Raw genomic sequence first — 19,697 nt, forward strand, 5'->3', positions numbered from 1 at the left:
TCCTATTTAAACCACAGCTGTTCATTTTATGAGTGTCCCCACATACCATTTTTTGCACACATTAAGCTATGCGCATATGTTTCACTTCTAAGGAAACAGGACCAATTAGTAGTAAATGGGGTGTGTTAAATGTATCTTCTATTGATATTAATAGCATCTTTATGTTATGATACTCTTTATATTTCATTTTATCACATTGAGTCCTTGATATTTCTGGGTTTTAGATTGAAAAAGCACTAGTGTGAAGAGAGCGGCTTATGGGAAAAGTACACATCTAGAAGAAAAACTTTCAAGGTTACTTATACTTGCAGTACCTTCACACTAAGAATGTGCTGTACAAAATCAATCATTTGTCTGGAGATTGCAAAACAGAACTGTGTTCATTTTTTTTAATACATGAGGACAGCAAAAGTGACAGCAAAATGAAATCTTCATTTACAATACATTTTCAAAGCACAGGTCACACAATATCATCATACTCTCCCCTGCTTCTAAAGAGTATATCATAAACATCTTCCACAGCACCAATAACAGGAGCCAAATCTCATTCAATATACTGTACTCTAGGAATAATAATCATAAACTCTGTATCGAATAGCCATCATGGAATGGAAGCAAAGCAAGTTCTTCAGATGCATTCTGGTGACCCATAATCACCTTGCAGAAATGCTCGAAGCAATCTGCAGAATTTCTATATATTTCACAGGAAGCAATATGTTTATCCTTTGAAATAAAAATGGTAATGTATGCATGAGGAAAGAAACATGTTTATGTCAACCCAGTTAACTTTAAGTGCAAAGCTCAAAGTCTGGTGTATTAAGTGTGATGATATTAACTTCAGTCAAATACAAAAATACTTAAGATTCAATACCCTTGGAGAGGCTAGTCTTTGACTGATAGTTACAAGGCAACTTTGTCAGACAGACCAGCGTTCTGACTGGCTATACATCTAATTCACTGAACTTGCCTGCAACTTCACACTCAGGGGCAGGCTGGGCTGGAGGGCAGGGGGGCATCTGCCCCCCGGGCCAGTCCCACAGCGGGATAATTTGGGCTGGGTCACTGGGCCACCTTCATTTTTTTCCTTTAAAATAGGCTGCTGAGTTGAGTTTTGCCCCCCGGGCCAAAATTTGCCAGCCCTCCCCTGTTCACACTGCCAAGCTGTTGATATTATTACTTTATTTTAGGGTAATTTCATATTTGAGAGATGCTTAATTCACAAGTTATATCTAATATAACTCCCCGTGATGTATGCGAGTGGCGCCCTTAGACGTGTGAAGAGAGCATTTGCAATATCAAAATATTTGAAATATGTAACTTGTGTGTTCCTGAGTAAGTTTTGTTCAACCTTCTTTTGTTCCTAAGTTCGGTCTGGAGCCTAAACCGATCCTGTGAGAAGATCTGCAGCCTTAGTCAGAGACAAGTCTGATCATGTCTTGATTAAAGTGTGTCTAAGTTCATATAAATATGCTCTGAAACAGCAAGCTAGAGATCTTTCACAGACAAAAAGTAGAGAAAGAGGTTCAGAGAGGATATGATGATGTGTGAAGTCAGTGCGGAATATTGCTACCCTGACTTGCATTTGAGTCGAGTGTTAAGAAATTGAGTGTTTGCTCAGAAAGACACCAGGGGGCAACCTTAGTACTTGTTAGGATTCTTCTGTTTTCTATTTATGTTGCTGTTTCCCCGTGTGTGAGAGCTGCAATGTAGTTGTGCTAACTGTATGTCTAAGGATTCTGTTGTCAGATGTCAGGTTCTTCTCTTTTAAACTGAGTATGAGACCTCTCTGCTTTCAATTAGCTGAGCAGCAATGCAGGTGAGTTACTTGCATTATCCTGATTGGATTCTTGCACTATTTAAGGCCTGTCCTACATCTTGGACAGTGATAGAATTTTGCTTCTTATAGTAGCATCTTTGTTCCTGTCCTGTATTATACAGAGTCTGCTTTCTGGTTTTGTTTCTTCGCTATGTTTGATTACAAATCTGACTCTGATCTTTGGCTACGTCTGACTATGATTCTGGTTCTGATCCTTGGCTGTGATTCTGATTTTGATCTCTGGCTCTGTCTGAATGTTTGTGTTCCTATTACCTGCCTGGCTGTCAAATATTCAGTGCTCCATTCCTGACTGAGGTAGTGGTGTCCCAAGAAAGCTACAACAGTGATACCAATACCGTTTTTATAACCTGTTCTGTTTTCTGATGTCTGGTGGTACATCTCTCTATAGCTCCACTCAATCTAATTGGAGTAGTAAGAAATTGCATTGACTTTTCTACTGTTTCAAGTGCTATTGTGGCTAGCTGTTTTGAGGGATTCTGGGCCTGTCTCAAAATACTTTGGATTCTCTGATCTTTGTTATACTGATGATAACTTCACTGTGATGTCCACTGTAATACATCTGCTGATTTGGGTTAATCTCCTTCTCTGTTATTGGGACTTCAGTATCATACATTTTGGGCTATTGGAAACAGATCCATCTGCATTTGATTCTGAACCTGATAAACATGCATATGATTCTGATCCTGATAGTCTGCATCTGATATCCTTCATCTAATACTCTGCATATACTGTTTGTTGCTGATCAATTGTGTTCTAAAATAAGGACTGTAATTTTAAGTCGCACACTTGGTAATTTCTGCTACTAACCTATCAGTACTGCATTTACCTGTATCTTAAGTGCATTCGCAATAGAGGTCACAGAACAAATATCTGCATAAGTAGCATGGGAAGTTCTAAGAGTTGAAAGGACAGAGGCCATCCCACCAACTCCTGAGTTAAAAGAAGCACTACAATCTGTAAGAAGGTGATTGCTATGGTCATGTGTTATAATTAGGGATGTGCACCGGCGACTTTTGAGGTCTCGTGTTTTGTGTTTTGGATCCGGATTTTCGTTATTTTTGGGGTTCGGATTTGTCTCGCAAAACACTTGACGAAAGGTCTCGGTTCGGATTTAAGGTTTTGGATTCGGATTTTTTTTGAAAAAAACATAAAAAGTTTAAAAATCAAGTTTTTGGCCTTATTTTCACTCCTAGGCTATTATTAACCTCAATAACAAGCATTTCCACTAATTTACAGTGTATTCTGAACACCTCACAATATAGTTATTAGTCCAAAACGTTGCAACAAGGTATCTTTCTGGACTGCGTAGAGGAGTGGGTCACCACAATATATATTAAAAACCCTGAACTTTTATGATTCGCACCAATAAATGTACCTGGACTGCGTAGAGGAGTGGGTCACCACAATATATATTAAAAACCCTGAACTTTTATGATTCGCACCAATAAATGTACCTGGACTGCGTAGAGGAGTGGGTCACCACAATATCTTAAAAACCCTAAACTTTTATGAATCGCACCAATAAATGTACCTGGACTGTGTAGAGGAGTGGGTCACCACAAGATATATAATAAGAAAACCATCAACTTGTATGATTCGCACCAATAAATGTACCTGGACTGCGTAGAGGAGTGGGTCACCACAATATATATTAAAAACCCTGAACTTTTATGAATCGCACCAATAAATGTACCTGGACTGCGTAGAGGAGTGGGTCACCACAATATATTAAAAACCCTGAACTTTTATGAATCGCACCAATAAATGTACCTGGACTGCGTAGAGGAGTGGGTCACCACAAGATATATAATAAGAAAACCATCAACTTGTATGATTCGCACCAATAAATGTACCTGGACTGCGTAGAGGAGTGGGTCACCACAATATATATTAAAAACCCTGAACTTTTATGAATCGCACCAATAAATGTACCTGGACTGCGTAGAGGAGTGGGTCACCACAATATCTTAAAAACCCTGAACTTTTATGAATCGCACCAATAAATGTACCTGGACTGCGTAGAGGAGTGGGTCACCACAATATATTAAAAACCCTGAACTTTTATGAATCGCACCAATAAATGTACCTGGACTGCGTAGAGGAGTGGGTCACCACAATATATATTAAAAACCCTGAACTTTTATGATTCGCACCAATAAATGTACCTGGACTGCGTAGAGGAGTGGGTCACCACAATATATTAAAAACCCTGAACTTTTATGAATCGCACCAATAAATGTACCTGGACTGCGTAGAGGAGTGGGTCACCACAATATATATTAAAAACCCTGAACTTTTATGATTCGCACCAATAAATGTACCTGGACTGCGTAGAGGAGTGGGTCACCACAATATATTAAAAACCCTGAACTTTTATGATTCGCACCAATAAATGTACCTGGACTGCCTAGAGGAGTGGGCACTGGGCACCACAATAAAATATATAAAAAACCTTCAACAGATCTGCATTACACTACACATACGGCTGCTCCTCCATCCTCTCCATCATATACATGTTGGAGTTTTAGCGTGTGACAACCTCTTGTTTTTGATAATGTCAGTGCATTTTGAATATTTTTCAATTTGCCCCATACCACTGAATGTACTTTATCTATGATACGCATCTATCTATCTTGACTGCGTAGTGTGGTGGCCCCGGTACACAATTTGGTACCGAGGCCACAATATAATTAAAAAACCCTCCACGTGTCAGAATTCCACCAAAAAAGGGTATGGACTGCGTAGTGTGGTGGCCCCGGTACACAATTTGATACCGGGGCCACAATACCTCCTCCAAACATGGTACAGACAATTCGTCATTGAGATCCCATCAAGTATGTTAAAGACAGACAGGGTCCAAGTGTTATTGGTTGACTTTGTAAACCAAAAAACTGTCCCTGTTGCACATAGTCGTGCAATGAAGACTGACTTTTTCATTTAAAGGCACCATCTTTCAAGTGTAGTGTTTGTAAGTCTAAGTCATATTATACTTTTGGTAAAATTGGTTTATTTTGTTCCTCTTTATGGTAACTACTAATAGAATTAAAGTATTAAATAGAAGCGGCAGTTCCTCTTTATGGTAATTAGTAATAGAATTAAAGTATTAAATAGAATTAAAGTATTAAATAGAATTAAAGTATTAAATAGAGTGGTATAGAGTTGTAGTTTGGTATAGATAGAGTGGTCCCCACAATATAATAATAAAACCCTCAACTGGTCTGAATTCCACCAAACAAGTATCTGGACTGCGTAGTGTGGTGGCCCCGGTACACAATTTGGTACCGAGGCCACAATATAATTAAAAAACCCTCCACGTGTCAGAATTCCACCAAAAAAGGGTATGGACTGCGTAGTGTGGTGGCCCCGGTACACAATTTGGTACCGAGGCCACAATATAATTAAAAAATTGGGCATCAACTGTCACCGTTGTTTAATATCTGATATACCTAAATATGGACTGCACAGTGGAGTGGCCCCGGTAGTAAATTTGGTGCCGGGGCCACAATACCTCCTCCAACTTCCAAGTGTAGTGTTTATAAAGACAGACAGCGTCGAAGTGTTATTAGTTGACTTTCTTAACCCTAAAATTGTCCCTGTTGCAAATATTCGTGCAATGGACAGTTACTTTTTTATTGAAAGACTCAAGCTTTCAAGTGTAGTGTTTATAAAATATAAACAACAATACAGTAGTTTTAGAGCACGTCAATACCTCTTGTTTTAAATTATGACACGGCATTTTACTTTTGGTTTAATTTCTTGAATTTTTTTAAATTTGGTTTTACTTTTTGAACATGGCAAACGACTGTTGATTGGTCATATAATGCAAAAAAAAAAGGTCCAAGATGGAATTGTCCTTGGGCCCTCACACCCACCCTTATGTTGTTGAAATAGGACATGCACACTTTAACAAACCAATCATTTCAGCGACAGGGCCTACCAAACAACTTTGGCTGAAATGATTGGTTTGTTTGGGCCCCCACACCAAAAAAGCTATTCATCTCTCCCTGTACAGACTAAACAGGCTCTACTGAGGCAAGATGTCGTCCTCATCCTCAACCTCTGATTCCTCTCCCCCTACAGTGTGTACTTCCTCCTCATCACACATTATCAATTCGTCCCCGCTGGACTCCACAACCACAGGTCCCTCTGTAGTATCTGGAGGGCAGTGCTGTACTTCATTGAGGAATTGATTATTCATTTTTATAAACATCATTTTTTCAACGTTATGAGGAAGCAACCTCCTTCGCCGCTCACTGACCAGGTTCCCCGCTGCACTAAAAACTCTTTCCGAGTACACACTGGAGGGGGGACAACTCAGGTAAAATAGAGCCAGTTTGTAAAGGGGCTTCCAAACTGCCTTTTTTTCCTGCCAGTAACAATATGGACTGTCTGACATGTCTATTTGGATGGTGTCAGCAAAATAATCCTCCACCATTTTTTCAATTGTGACAGCATCCAATGCAGCGACAGTAGACATGTCTATTTTTTTTTACTTTTTTTTTATTTTTTAAAAACTTGGGAATAATGGGGAAATAACTATGCCCTTAGAAGCACAGAGCACAGGACACAGCACCACTGGACTGAACAGGACACGGCACAGGACCCAGCAGCACTACGGAACTCAGCAGGACAGAGCACAGGACACAGCACCACTGGACTGATACTGCAGAATGTGTGAACTTTGTAATATTGCAGTACCAATGGACTTATACTGCTGGATTGGTTTTGCAAATTTGGTTATAATTATATATATTTTTTTTTTAATTTTTAATTGTAATTTTTTTTTTACTTTTTTTTTATTTTTTAAAAACTTGGGAATAATGGGGAAATAACTATGCCCTTAGAAGGACAGAGCACAGGACACAGCACCACTGGACTGAACAGGACACGGCACAGGACCCAGCAGCACTACGGAACTCAGCAGGACAGAGCACAGGACACAGCACCACTGGACTGATACTGCAGAATGTGTAAACTTTGTAATATTGCAGTACCACTGGACTTTTACTGCTGAATGTGTGAACTTGGTAATATTGCAGTACCAATGGGCTTATACTGCAGGATTGGTTGTGCAAATTTTGTGGTAATTAAAAAAAATTAAATTAGTTTTTGGTATTTTTTTAAATAACTTTTTTTTATTTTTTTAAACACAGGGGAATATTGGGGAAATAACTATGCCCTTAGAAGCACAGAGCACAGGACACAGCACCACTGGACTGAACAGGACACAGCACTGGACCCAGCAGCACCACTGACCTCAGAAGGACAGAGCACAGCACACAGCACCACTGGACTGATACTGCAGAACACAGCACAGCACAGCACAGAACTAAACAGCACAGCACAGCACAGAACTAAACAGCACAGCACGAGATCTACCAGGACAGAGGACCACCTAACACAGGATCCGAGTATCGCGAGATCCGACAACGGGATTATGAGTCAGAGCCTCAGTTTCAGATTTGAATTTGGCGCCAATACCCGGATCTGTCTCGGATCCGACTCGGATCGGCAACGTTCAGGTGGGCTCGGATTTCATAAATCCGAGTGCGCTCATCCCTAGTTATAATAAGACAAGCTCTACAAAATAAAGTGATTTAACTGAACTAAATTGCTTCAAATAAATGATTTGTGCTGGACAGCTGAGAGATGAAAGAACATAAATAAATATGACTACTGTGTTTTTGTCCTCAGTCATAAGTTGACCTATTGACTATTCTTTATTATAAGTACTGTACATAGCTACACCTGTTGAATCTGCTCAACTCTAAGTCAACTGGTACAAAATATTCATGTACAGGGAAGTGGGAGTGACTGATCTTGAGCCGGGTAGTAGAGATACTCCAGAGGTAGCGAATTAGCCTAGCACCACACCACCAGCCACATGAACAAACAGGTATTGCTCTTATTTTATTAGCATTATTTCTTTATTAATAAGAAAACTAAGGAGTGGCAATGTGTTCTTACATTGTATAAATGCTAGTTTATCTTACTTTGGCTAAGTAAGTATAATACATTGTGTATATTAAGAGTTTCTTTTAATGGTATGTAGCCAGGTGGTGCAGCTCAATGCATAAGTCAGCGATACATTCAAATAATAGTTATTGACCTAAATACTATAATTTGCCTTTATAAATATCTACTTTTTATATTTGACAACTGTGGGACCTTTCAAAATATTAGACTATTGTCCTTTGCTAGACTATTGATTTAATTCACCACTTCATATATAAATATATTCCTGAATACAATAAAATAGACAGTTATTAAAAAGTTCTGAAAAAGCTTTTGCTGAATTTTGGCATTACCTTGAGTCCAGTTTATGTCATGTGTAAACTAATTTGCCCGCTTAAGACAATATTTCGCCCAGTACTATCCAGTACTCACCACAGCTTTTTTTGTCTCTAGCTAGTAACCTTGACTTGACTGTTATTCTGTGAGTGACCCTCTCTTTCAAAGATGGGATGCCATATAATCATGCTGTTTAGGTGACATCACCACTGAGAAATCATGTACATTATGGTAATGATGGTCCTCTTGTCACCCATTTCAATACTTTATTTTACTAGCAAAATAAAGGATGCAAACTTTGCACTAGAAAACAGGCTAATACAATAGAGCAATTTAAACATGCTTAGGCTAGACATAAGGATATCCTTACAAAAAACTAAGGATCAAATAAGGGTTTAGGTTATCATAGATTAAAAAATGGACAGAATAGATGGGCTAAGTGGTTCTTATCTGCCATCAAATTCTATGTTTCTATAATATTCTGTAGTGGAAATAAAATAATGCCCCACAGAAGTATTGTGTTACTACCACTATATTGGAGCTTGGGTAACACTCTGCAAGAATATTTCTACTTCAGAACTGCATTGACCAGGTATCTCTGCATTGGATAACACAAATGAAGGAAACATTAAGTTTTGAGTTCTGATAAGCAGTATTTGTTCATATTTGTCCCTAGTCATCTAGGCAGCTGTCACTAACCTAATAATTCATACTTGCCTACCTTTTAAACCTCCTCCAGGAGATCCTGGAAGAGAAGTCATGTGACAAGGGGTAGGAAGGGGCATGACGCCACTGTGTCACCATAACTACACCCCTGCTAGAAAATGCTAAAATTCACAGCATTTCATAGCAGGGCAGGGCTTAATGACACAAAATTGCTTCATTAAGCCCCGCCTCTATCGCTTCCAGGGGGTTGCCTACCCTTCCGGGAGTCCAAAAGGACTCCCCAAAATTTGGGAGCCTCCTGGAAGTTCTGGGAGAGTAGGCAAGTATGTGATCATTTCTGTCCATCAGTACATTTAAGTTGCAAGTGTGTTTACAAGGGTTGGAATGCTAGCTTGTTTGTTGTCAAATGTTGCTGTGTTCATATGACCCATGCTTTTATACAGAAAACATAGTAAGTACATCTTTTTATTCACTGCATTTTATTCATCCATCGAAATGATTCATGTTTTAGGCTGTATGTTAATTTTGTAGACAAAAACTGTATGAAACAACTTCTTAAACCCAAAATTATATTATTATTTATTACTGTTTAGTACAGTTTATTTCTAACCCATGTGTAACATGTTAACTAAACCTCCATACTCGTCAAGAAAAGGTAAAAATTTGAAACAAACCCAACTTTGTAGACTGGATTCACATCTGCTCGATTAGACTGGGATGGACGCTAAACATTTCATATTATACTGACTGCTTCACAAGTGAAACAAACTCTGAACATTTGCATATGAATGATGTGCATGCATTAAAATGGTGCCATCTGTGTTTTTGTTTGGACGGTGTTATTATGCTCAATTTTGAAAGCACCAATATTAGCCATTGTGTTGTACAATAGGGGACAATGATTATATGTCACTCGTGACAAAATACATATTTGTACAACCAATGCAATTATAAGTGAAGGAAAACTTCCTGAAATGTAAGATGCTGTGACTTGGAACAGAGATTTGTAGGGTTTATTCCTCGCTGCTAGTCAATCAATAGGTTACATATTATTCCTGCCACCACTCTGTGTAGGTGACAGCTCCACATTATAAACATGTATTCATTTATATTTCTTGGAATCCATGTAATGTAATCAAAGCATATTTTATTTGCAATGCCGCTTATTTCATATATAGAATACATATCATCATTGATGTAAGACACCAGTTTGCCATTTCATTCATACACTGCTCATATCATTTAAAATCAACCTTAGACTAAAGGGATTATTTGATAATAAAGAAAAGAGAAATTATGAATTTTCAGTCAAACCACTAGCGTTCTTGTCCAAGGATGAAGTGTTTCCACTTAGTAATAAATATCGTGACCCAAGCAATTACTGTCATGCTTAGTATGTGTTTTGAATGATGATAGGAATGAATACATTATCTGTGGGTTCCACATAGATAATATTATTACATTGCTGAAAGACTTCTACTGGTTTTATAGAATCCAGCATTCCTTTGTTCCTCCCACCATCTTTTCCATTTTGTTTAGTAACTATCCATAAGCCCTGGATCGCAGTCTTGTACCAACTTGTCCTTGTGAGAAATGATTCCTGTCTATCCAGATGGAACATTTGCTTGTGCTGCTCTTTCTACTATCTTGTATACTATACGTAGATATAAATAAATTGTAAACTGCATATATGGTATCCGATGTGAATTGACAGCAAAGTTTGTTTATTTTGACAGACCCTCATTATAAGTACATTGCTTTTATGACTGCCGAGAGAGACTTGCAGATATTTGTTGTGTCAGCATATTTTGTGAAATCATGTATTACTTACTTTCAGTGTGACCATATTTTATTTATTTAGGGGAAAATATCTATTTACTTGTTTTAGTTTGCTTGTTACTAGTCTGACAAAGTAGTGGTTTTATAACCTTCCCAAGCCACTTCATCAAGATAAGCTATAAGAAATATGTATTTTTCTTCATTTTACTGTTGCAGTGACAATACCTTTCCTCTGTATGTTTATAAGAGCAATAAAATGTTTTATTGTTGGTGATTTATTCACATAGGGCTTGATTTAAAGTCAAGAGTGAATCCAGCTAGAAGTTGCAATTTTACAAATTCAAAATGTGTGGATAGAGTGGAGAGAGAAGCAATATTTTCCCTGCAAAAAAAAACCTCCTTCCTTTCATCAGAACATGGTTTGTCAGGGTGTAAATGTGCACCATTTAGCTGGATTTAAGTCTAACCCTAAATGAGGGTCATAGTGCAAATTTACTGTAACCTACAGCAACAAGATATTTATTTAGTTTGTACATGCAGACAACCATTCAACACAATTGTTTTGGTTGAATGGTTGGCTGTGTTATGGCTTAATTTAGCACTTCACTGGCCAAATCTCAGACTTGGTGCTATAATTCCTTCCTAGATAGTGCAAAGCCCTATCATCTTCCAAAAAAAACAATTTTCAGCGTCCGCAAGGCTTTTAACCCTCTAATAAGTAGACCCATATGAACTTGTTACTGACATGCTCGAGATCTGTCCACAAAGCTTGTAAAAATGACTGAATTTTCTTCTCTTTAGTTACATATTTATATGCACTTACTTTTAAAATGCAACTTGCACACTCCAACTATAAAACCCAACATCCACTGTAGCAATGTCATCAAGTAATGTACTGTATAAGAAAGTATTATAATAAAAGAAGTGACCTCAATCTAAAACCCATGTAATATATATGCTTATAATTCGTAAGTAGTGATGTCATCACTTATATAGGAATAATAATGATGTCATTCATTTAAAATATCTCCATGAACAATAATGTTGTCACTTATGGGGAATCATTCATATTACATATATTCCCTAATATAATTTATAACTACAAGTGAAGGCTAAGCACACCTGGCTATGAGGAGCCTTCTAAAATGCTTACATTTTACAGCAGTAGAAACCTAATTCCATAGACGCCTGTACTCCTGATATATGTTATGGAGGGAGGGAGACTTAAGGGACCAAATTCTTACCTAGTGCCAATACTTCTATTATTCTTTATTTATTGATAAAAAATGAAATGTCACTTTCTTCTACCCAAAGCCTCAAAGCCATTCTACCCATTTAAAACTGATTTGCATAATAGATCTCATTATGTTCAAAGTAACTTTAAAAATCATTCCACTGGCACCCTCTTTGACATCTACAATATAAAACTTCAGATGTTTTTAAATGGGTAAAACCACATGCTGCAATGCATAAAAAAAAATATTCTGTTCTCTGTGTTATAAATTTGAATGGATTCCATCTTTACCTATGTCCTTTTAGGAGCAAATGCAGAAAAAAAGGCATTAAAAAAATACCAATATGCTTGAATTCAACCATTTATTTTATTTAGAATTTTTCATTTGGCTTTCAATTTTAATCAAATGAAACATTTATGCTTTGCTATTTAAAATGTAGTCTATGTTGGCAGAACAGGCAGAAAATGATTTAATGCAATGGTGTTATTTGTTTTGTAGGCTGAGCAAGACAATGGCCACCCACTCCCAGCATTTGCTAACCTTCATATTGAAATTATGGATGAGAACAATCAGGCTCCATATTTCACCTTTTCCACATATCAGGGCTATATATTGGAGTCTTCACCCGTTGGAACAACTATCTCTGACAATCAGAACTTAACTGCTCCACTGAGATTCATAGCTCTGGATAACGATGTTGAAGAAGTGAGTTCTCCTGCTTCCATTCCTTGACTGTATCCAGAAAATGATTTATTTGTATGGAAATTTGGATGTCTTATTTTTTAAAAAATGATAATAATAATTGCATAAAAGTAATGCTGTACCTACAACCAAAACACTAAGGATATCTGTAAAAATGAGACAGGGAAATTCAGTAGAATTCTGATACTGCACCGGGCAATTTGCTCTATCATACATTTTAATCAATATAGACAGAACTAACTCATTTTAAGTGGTGAAGAGCTCAGGTAAAATTAACCACATCCAGTGCTTTTGGGAGAGAGTTGAATTAGGCCAGAACAGTATTAATTGCTGGGGTCCCATATCCTGCACCTCCTGGTGCGGTGTGATACTGTGGATTATTAAACAACCCCCTATACCTCTGTATAGGACTGGATATTAACTACTCCCTCATTTCTTATTCTGAGTATCTTGTCATGGAGACTATAGGTGATTGGCTTTAATTGCCCCCCTTGGAGGGACTTGGAGGAACAGGGTCTTCGGTATGGCCCTTTCCTATTGGTCAGGACCCCTCCTGCCCCAATCTATAGTCAGAACCAGAAAAATGAAACCAGCCCAGAGTCCTGTCTACAATGGGAAAATAGTAACCCCTAATTGACCCTAGAGCTGCAGTCTGTAACAGCTAAAGTAATAGGAAAGTTTTGGTCAGTGCCTTAGATATAAATTGAACAGAGTTCTTTAATTTTTTTTAGACCAAACACTCTGATTTTTGAATTTGGTTGGTTTACTACTAATTTGTTTTAGTGTTTCAGATGTCTTAACCACATGAGTTATGTAAAGTTGTTCTGAGATGGATCTCTAGAGTTAACTTTGTTTTTTTCTTTTTACAATTTGGGTTTGCATCAGGCAAGCACACAGACTATAAATTGGTTTATTTGGTACCCTGCTGGTATAATATGCTGCCTATTTGTGCAAGACCTTGGGAGTGAGTTGTTCTCAGCGGGGTTTTCAGCAAGTAGGATTTTTTTATTTGATGACTATTAATTACTCAGTGCTGCAGTTAGGAGGTTTCAGGGAGATATGTACTCTTTCAATTCCCATCTCAAAACTTTTGATGAAAGATTAGTAAATAGGTAATGATGGTTAGTAAAATCAGAAAGAGTATATTATTTTTAGAATGATTATTGCCCTTAATAGAGTTATACATTCATGTGCCTTATAATCAATGAATTCTGATGTCAGAACCTGTAGAATATAAGGCTATTCAGATTGACAACCCTGTCATTGCAGAACCATTGCTTGGAGCTGAGATGCCGATTCTTCTCTCACTAATTGTTTAGCTACTGTCACTGAATGTTACATGCAGCCACATCAGGTGATGTGTGAAGAGCAGTCAGTGCATGTCAATGCCACTCCAAGCAGCAGTTTGGCAGTGTAGTATAGTATTAAACAGAATATTGTGTACTCCACTCTAGCCTGTCATACCGTATATTAGAAATCACCTCTGAGTTCAATGACCTGTATAAATGCACTCGTGTATATGGTCAAGGAGCACTGAAGTGACTTTTATTGTCAAACTTGTTATAGAGAACATTATACATTAGTGTTTAAATGTGTGTGTGTGTGTATATATATATATATATATATATATATATATATATATATATATATATATATATATATATATATATATATAGATAGATATAGATAGATATTACAGTCACAAGAATTCTCATGTGAATTGCTGAATCTATGGTGGCAGATGTATCTGGCTATTACTGTGTGTGCTCACTGTTTTACTTTCTCCACCCTGAAATTAACAGTATCTAGAGGTCGGTTTTTACATATAGCCATCTGATCACATCCCTATATGATCTTTAAACAAGGCAATGTGCTGTAAATCAGGGATACAATGTAAGATTTCTTAATTGATTCTTAATTACAGTCATAACAAAGCCCAATGGTATAAAATATTGTAATCATTGTTGCATAATTTAATTAATTCTTAATTACAGTCATAACAAAGCCCAATGGTATAAAATATTGTCATCATTGTTGCAGAATTTAGAAGACAAGGACCAGTAGTATACAGTAAAGAAATTTAGATTTAGGATACAGCACCATGTCGAACTTGGTAAGGAAATGATTGCAATATATGGGAGTTAAGCAATGGTGTACCTACAGTATTGTTCAGGCATAGAAATCCATTCCACTGCAATTGAATTCAGCAGTATAACAAGCAATGTTGCCTCTAAAAAATAATCTGTCAATTTTTATTTTTGCAACAGCTGAAAATCAGTAGTTGTGACTCATGCGCTAATGAGGCAAACATCTCAGCACACTCAGGTATAGAAATGTGGGACTATCCTGGTTCACTATAATTATTACTAGCATTGCTGCAAGAGGAGACCACAGTGACTTTAAAGAGATGTGATTGTTGCAGTAAATTTACAGGAGTTTCAGTGTCCAATACACCTAATGCTTTATAAGCAACAGCATCTAAGGTGATGTCATGCTAAACTCTAAGGAAAAAACATCATCAATATAGGGCAACAGTGGATGGAATTGCATATTCCATTGTTATATCACGCATTGATTTGACGTGCAGGGTAAAACAAGCAATCAACTACAGATGAATTGACTGCAGACTGGCATAATACTACTCATCACAACTGACAATGCATATTTGTGTGTTCAGTGAAAGATTGGTAAATGCTGGCAGGCTTGAGTGATGCAAAGAGTGCAGGCATTGGACTACCAATCAATGGAGGAAGGTGATATGTTCTCAATAAATGACCGGCCAAAGACCTTTAGAACAAATGGTGTGGCAACCCTAAAAATTCCAGATCTAGTGCTTATTTCCAACAATGAAGAGTTCTGGTGCTTGCGAAATGTGGTGAGTTCCATTTTCCTTGCATTCCTGTTTCTTATTTGGGTATAGTCCTATTCTTTGAAGGCAAGACCAACTCTAATGAGTGGTTATCTTCACCACCATATTGTAACATTTTTCCCCAATATCTCCAGCAAGTATGCCCACCAAATGGGTCATGAGAATAACAGTGACGATATCCATATTTCCTGGCCTTTACTGATACCAGATCTGAGCCCAATCAAGCATATTCTATAACATCACCTGGAATATTATGGACTGACACCTGAGATGTGTTTCCACCACCAACAACCAGTTGACTTACTTACTGATGGAAGAAGGTTACTGCATAATTTTTTTTCCTTAGTCAAAATATATTTTTACTTAATACCACTATTTTTAGTGATGGTTTGGAGCTGTGTTAATGGCAAACTGGTAGACTCAGACTAACAAAATGTATTAGTGGTTCCAACAAGACACCTTCCCAAATGATGTTTAAGTCCACTGTGAACTCTCATACTTGCTGCTTGGGTTTGAGAGTTAAGCTAAGTAACTAAATTAAACAGATGAGCTGATAGTAATGATATGTTAGTAAGGTAGGAGTAATTCTAATTTTGCTCTGTTACTGACAATCCTCAGTTGACTGTCTGCATTTAAAATGAAATGGTGCTGGCTTGCGACAAACTTTACTAAAACCAAACCCAAAATCTAAAAATTTAAGACTCTTGTATCACCAACTATTATCTATACTTATCTCTATTATTATAGCTATATCTACTATCTGTAGTTTACAATGAGAATTTTTCATTGCAAAATGTAGTTTTACAGTTTATTTCCAAGTGTTTAAATGATTCATTATTTTACTAGAGGAATGTCACAAAAATGTTGATATAATTAGAATATTTTTATTTCATGAACAATAATATTAAAGTTAGGAATCCATTAGCTTAAACATTAAAATGTTCTGTAAAGCCACTTAAATAACACATGTTCTATTGAAACACAGGAGGTCAAGGACATTCACTATGCATAAATTAACAAAAATCTACAGACTTTCAGCACAGTAAAGCTTTGAGAAAACAGCTAATGAATCATAGTCCTCAAGTTGAGACCTGATTTGCAGCAATATGAATTATATAGCTCATAGATCCAGCGGACTAAGCACATTGCCCTGGGAGCTACAAATGACATCAAGTGATGAAAAACGATGAAAAAATGTCCCCAAGCTTTACTGCCACCAATTTACAACTTTCGTTTTAAATCAACAACCCTGACGGTATTGCAAAAATGTAAAGTCCAATAAGAAAATAGATTTTTGCTGCAACGTTAACTTATTGTGACTTGTTCATTATATAACAAGCATGAGGATATATTAAACTCATTAAATTTACTCCATTGCATGGTAACAGGAGCATCTATTATCATCTGCAACCCTTTCAGAAGTGATTGTCAGTTCAAAAGTTGTAATGTTGTGTGCAATCTGTGCTCCAATATAACACTTCATGGATTCTAACACACAGTGTGAAGCACTTCACATATCAATCTAACATTTTCTGGAGCTCAATAAAGGTTTCTTGTAAACACAGTTTTTCTATTTCTTCTCAGTACAGAGCCTTTATAATGTCAATAAAGCTTTGTTATTGCTAGGGTATATTTTTCTTAAATGGATATTAGTATACATGCATAATGTCTTTGGGTATCATTCTATACACAATTAGAATATATTTGTAGCAAAATGTGAATAGTAACGTCCTAACATCTCTTGAGTCCTGCTGGTCAGACACTGTGATATCAGGCAGGTGCACATGTTGGCAGCTAGACTACCAAGCACAAGCCATTAGCAGGTGTTTACAAGCTTCATTCAATTTTTGCATATAGTGAACAGCAGAATAGATCATGCGTATAGTGAAATTCATGCACATACTCCATCCCAATTTTTAAAATCAGGATGACGCTTGTAAATACCTTCTATTGACTTGTTTGTGGTAGTCTAGTTGCCAACATGCACAACTGCCCCTGCCCGGTATCACAGCGCTATTCACCTGTGTATGGGCATCTTCTGATTACACGAATGGGCTCTATTGATGGAAGTCAGTTGCCAAATTAAGGAACATGTTGCTTTGTTTTGGGGCCACGTGGCAGGAGAAATTATGGACCTGATTCATTAAGGCACACAATGCAAATTGTGCGATTTTTTTTTTAGCAATGCACAGAAATCAGGCATATGTAAGTGCGGATGTAAAGATATATCTGTTGATGAATACAGAATATAGATCTAGGTTCAGACAACATACTGCAGGATAAATAAAATACATATGAAGAATATAAAGTCACAAATGAATGCACAGAAAAAAACCTGACAGCTGTGCTATTACTTACCACATCCATACAGCTACTTAACCTGCAGTTGGGATTGGTGCTTCTGCCTTTATAAACCTCTTCCTGGCAGCATACCAATGCTGGTGATAGTTCCTGTTTGACCTAGTGTGTATGGTATCCTGACCTGTCCTGTTAACTGTATTTGACACAGATTGTTCTAAGGAATCTGCTGTCTTCTCCACTCCTGACTCCTGGCCTTGTTAAATGGATTTTCTCTCATATCTCTACCTGTCCTGACCCATGGCTTGTTTAAACGATTCTGCTGTCTTCTCTACTCCTGATCCCTGCCTGTCTGACTCTGAGTTCTGCCAAATATATTCTGGTTGCTCCCTGCCTGCCACTGTGGGCAGTTCACTCCATCAGACAAGTGCCAGACTACTCTGCATTAACCTCTGCCTGTCTGACTCTGAGTTCTGCCAACAATATCCTGGTTGCTCACTACCTCCTACTGTGTTCCTTCCACTACAGGGGGCAAGTGTTGGATCAACAACTGCTACTACCCAAGCTTATGTTCTGGGGGAACCGAGTACTGTGGCACTTAACTTATCCCTCAGAAAGGGGTCTGCTAAAGGTGATCATTTCAGGAATTGATACTAGCAGTTGAGGATCACACGCTACTGTGCCTTTAACACCTTGTTAGAGATTTTCAACAAAAATGTTCAGGATTAAAATAAAGTAGCATTACAAATAAGTCAGAGATATCATCATAGAGAGGCACAAGGATACAATGCCACTACATAGGCATACCTAGGAGCTTAGTACAGTCCACTGTGCAGAAGTGGAAGAGATTTGAAACTACAATCACAAAGCGAAGAACAACGCCCAGAGCTTAGTTGCCAGACAAGGAGGGCATATATAAGAGAAGTTACTGTAAAGCCAACTATTACATTGAAAGAGATCCAGAAGTCAGTGGCTGTGATGAAAGATAAGATACATGATTCAACAATTTTTAAGACATTCTACAAGACATTATGGACCGCATGGTGGCTTAGTGGTTAGCATTTCTGCCTCACAGCACTGGGGTCATGAGTTCATTCCCAACCATGGCCTCATCTGTGTGGAGTTTGTATGTTTTCACCACATTTGTGGGTGCTCTGTTTTCCTCCCACAATCCAAAACCATAATAGTAGGTTAATTGGCTGCTATCAAATTGACACTAATCTATCTGTGTATATGTTAGGGAATTTATACTGTAAGCTCTATTGGGGGAGGGACTGATGTGAATGTGTTCTCTCTACAGTGCTGCAGAATTAGTGGCGCATTATAAATAAATGATGATGATGAAAAGAAAGATTCTGTGGCTATAAAAATAACATGTCCTCGCCCACAGAGAGTTTGAAAATGTCATCTATAAGATACTACAGAGATGGGCAGAAGGTATTGTGATCTGAGTAGACAAAAGTGAAGCTTTTTGTCCTGAATCCAAAGAGTTATATATAGTGCAAATAAAACACAACACCAACAAGGTAACACCATTCCCATTGTGAAGTATGAAGATGGTAGCACCAAGTTATGATTATCTCTTGCAACGGGAGGTATTGACAATCCTGTCAGAATTGATTGGTATATGAATAGTGCATATTACAGAGAAACTTAATGGACAATATTTACTAGCCTCTACTACCCTCTGCAAAGCTTGAACTAGGAAGGGATTATATCTTCCAACAGAACAACATTTTAAATCATGCTGCAAGAGCAACATTGAGGTGTCTTAAAATTAAGAAAAGTGATGTCTGTACCTTAATCCCATCCCCAAAATGTGGCTAGTCTTCAAACTTGCTGTCTAAGAGAGTTCTCAAACGAATCTCTGATACAGCTTGATCAATTTCCTATGGCTAAATGGCTCTGAACAAGGCTAATTGTAACTTATACAAAAATACTATTAACTGTAATAGCTGAAGGAATGGCAACTAAGGAGGATTCATACTTATTAAATTACATTTCCTTTTTATCATTTCTT

General features: G+C 37.4%; 1 protein-coding gene across 1 annotated transcript in view; it reads left to right on the forward strand.

Annotated features, from left to right (window-relative positions):
- The window catches only part of PCDH15 (protocadherin related 15), a 945,519-nt gene that overhangs the window by 490,254 nt on the left and 435,568 nt on the right, over nt 1-19,697 (forward strand). The window contains exon 12 of the mRNA XM_075216373.1: nt 12,307-12,513. Within this exon, the coding sequence (XP_075072474.1) occupies nt 12,307-12,513 (207 nt within the window). The remainder of the gene's footprint in view (nt 1-12,306; nt 12,514-19,697) is intronic.

Source organism: Mixophyes fleayi, chromosome 6 (assembly GCF_038048845.1).
Source record: "Mixophyes fleayi isolate aMixFle1 chromosome 6, aMixFle1.hap1, whole genome shotgun sequence".
Lineage (NCBI taxonomy): Eukaryota > Metazoa > Chordata > Amphibia > Anura > Limnodynastidae > Mixophyes > Mixophyes fleayi.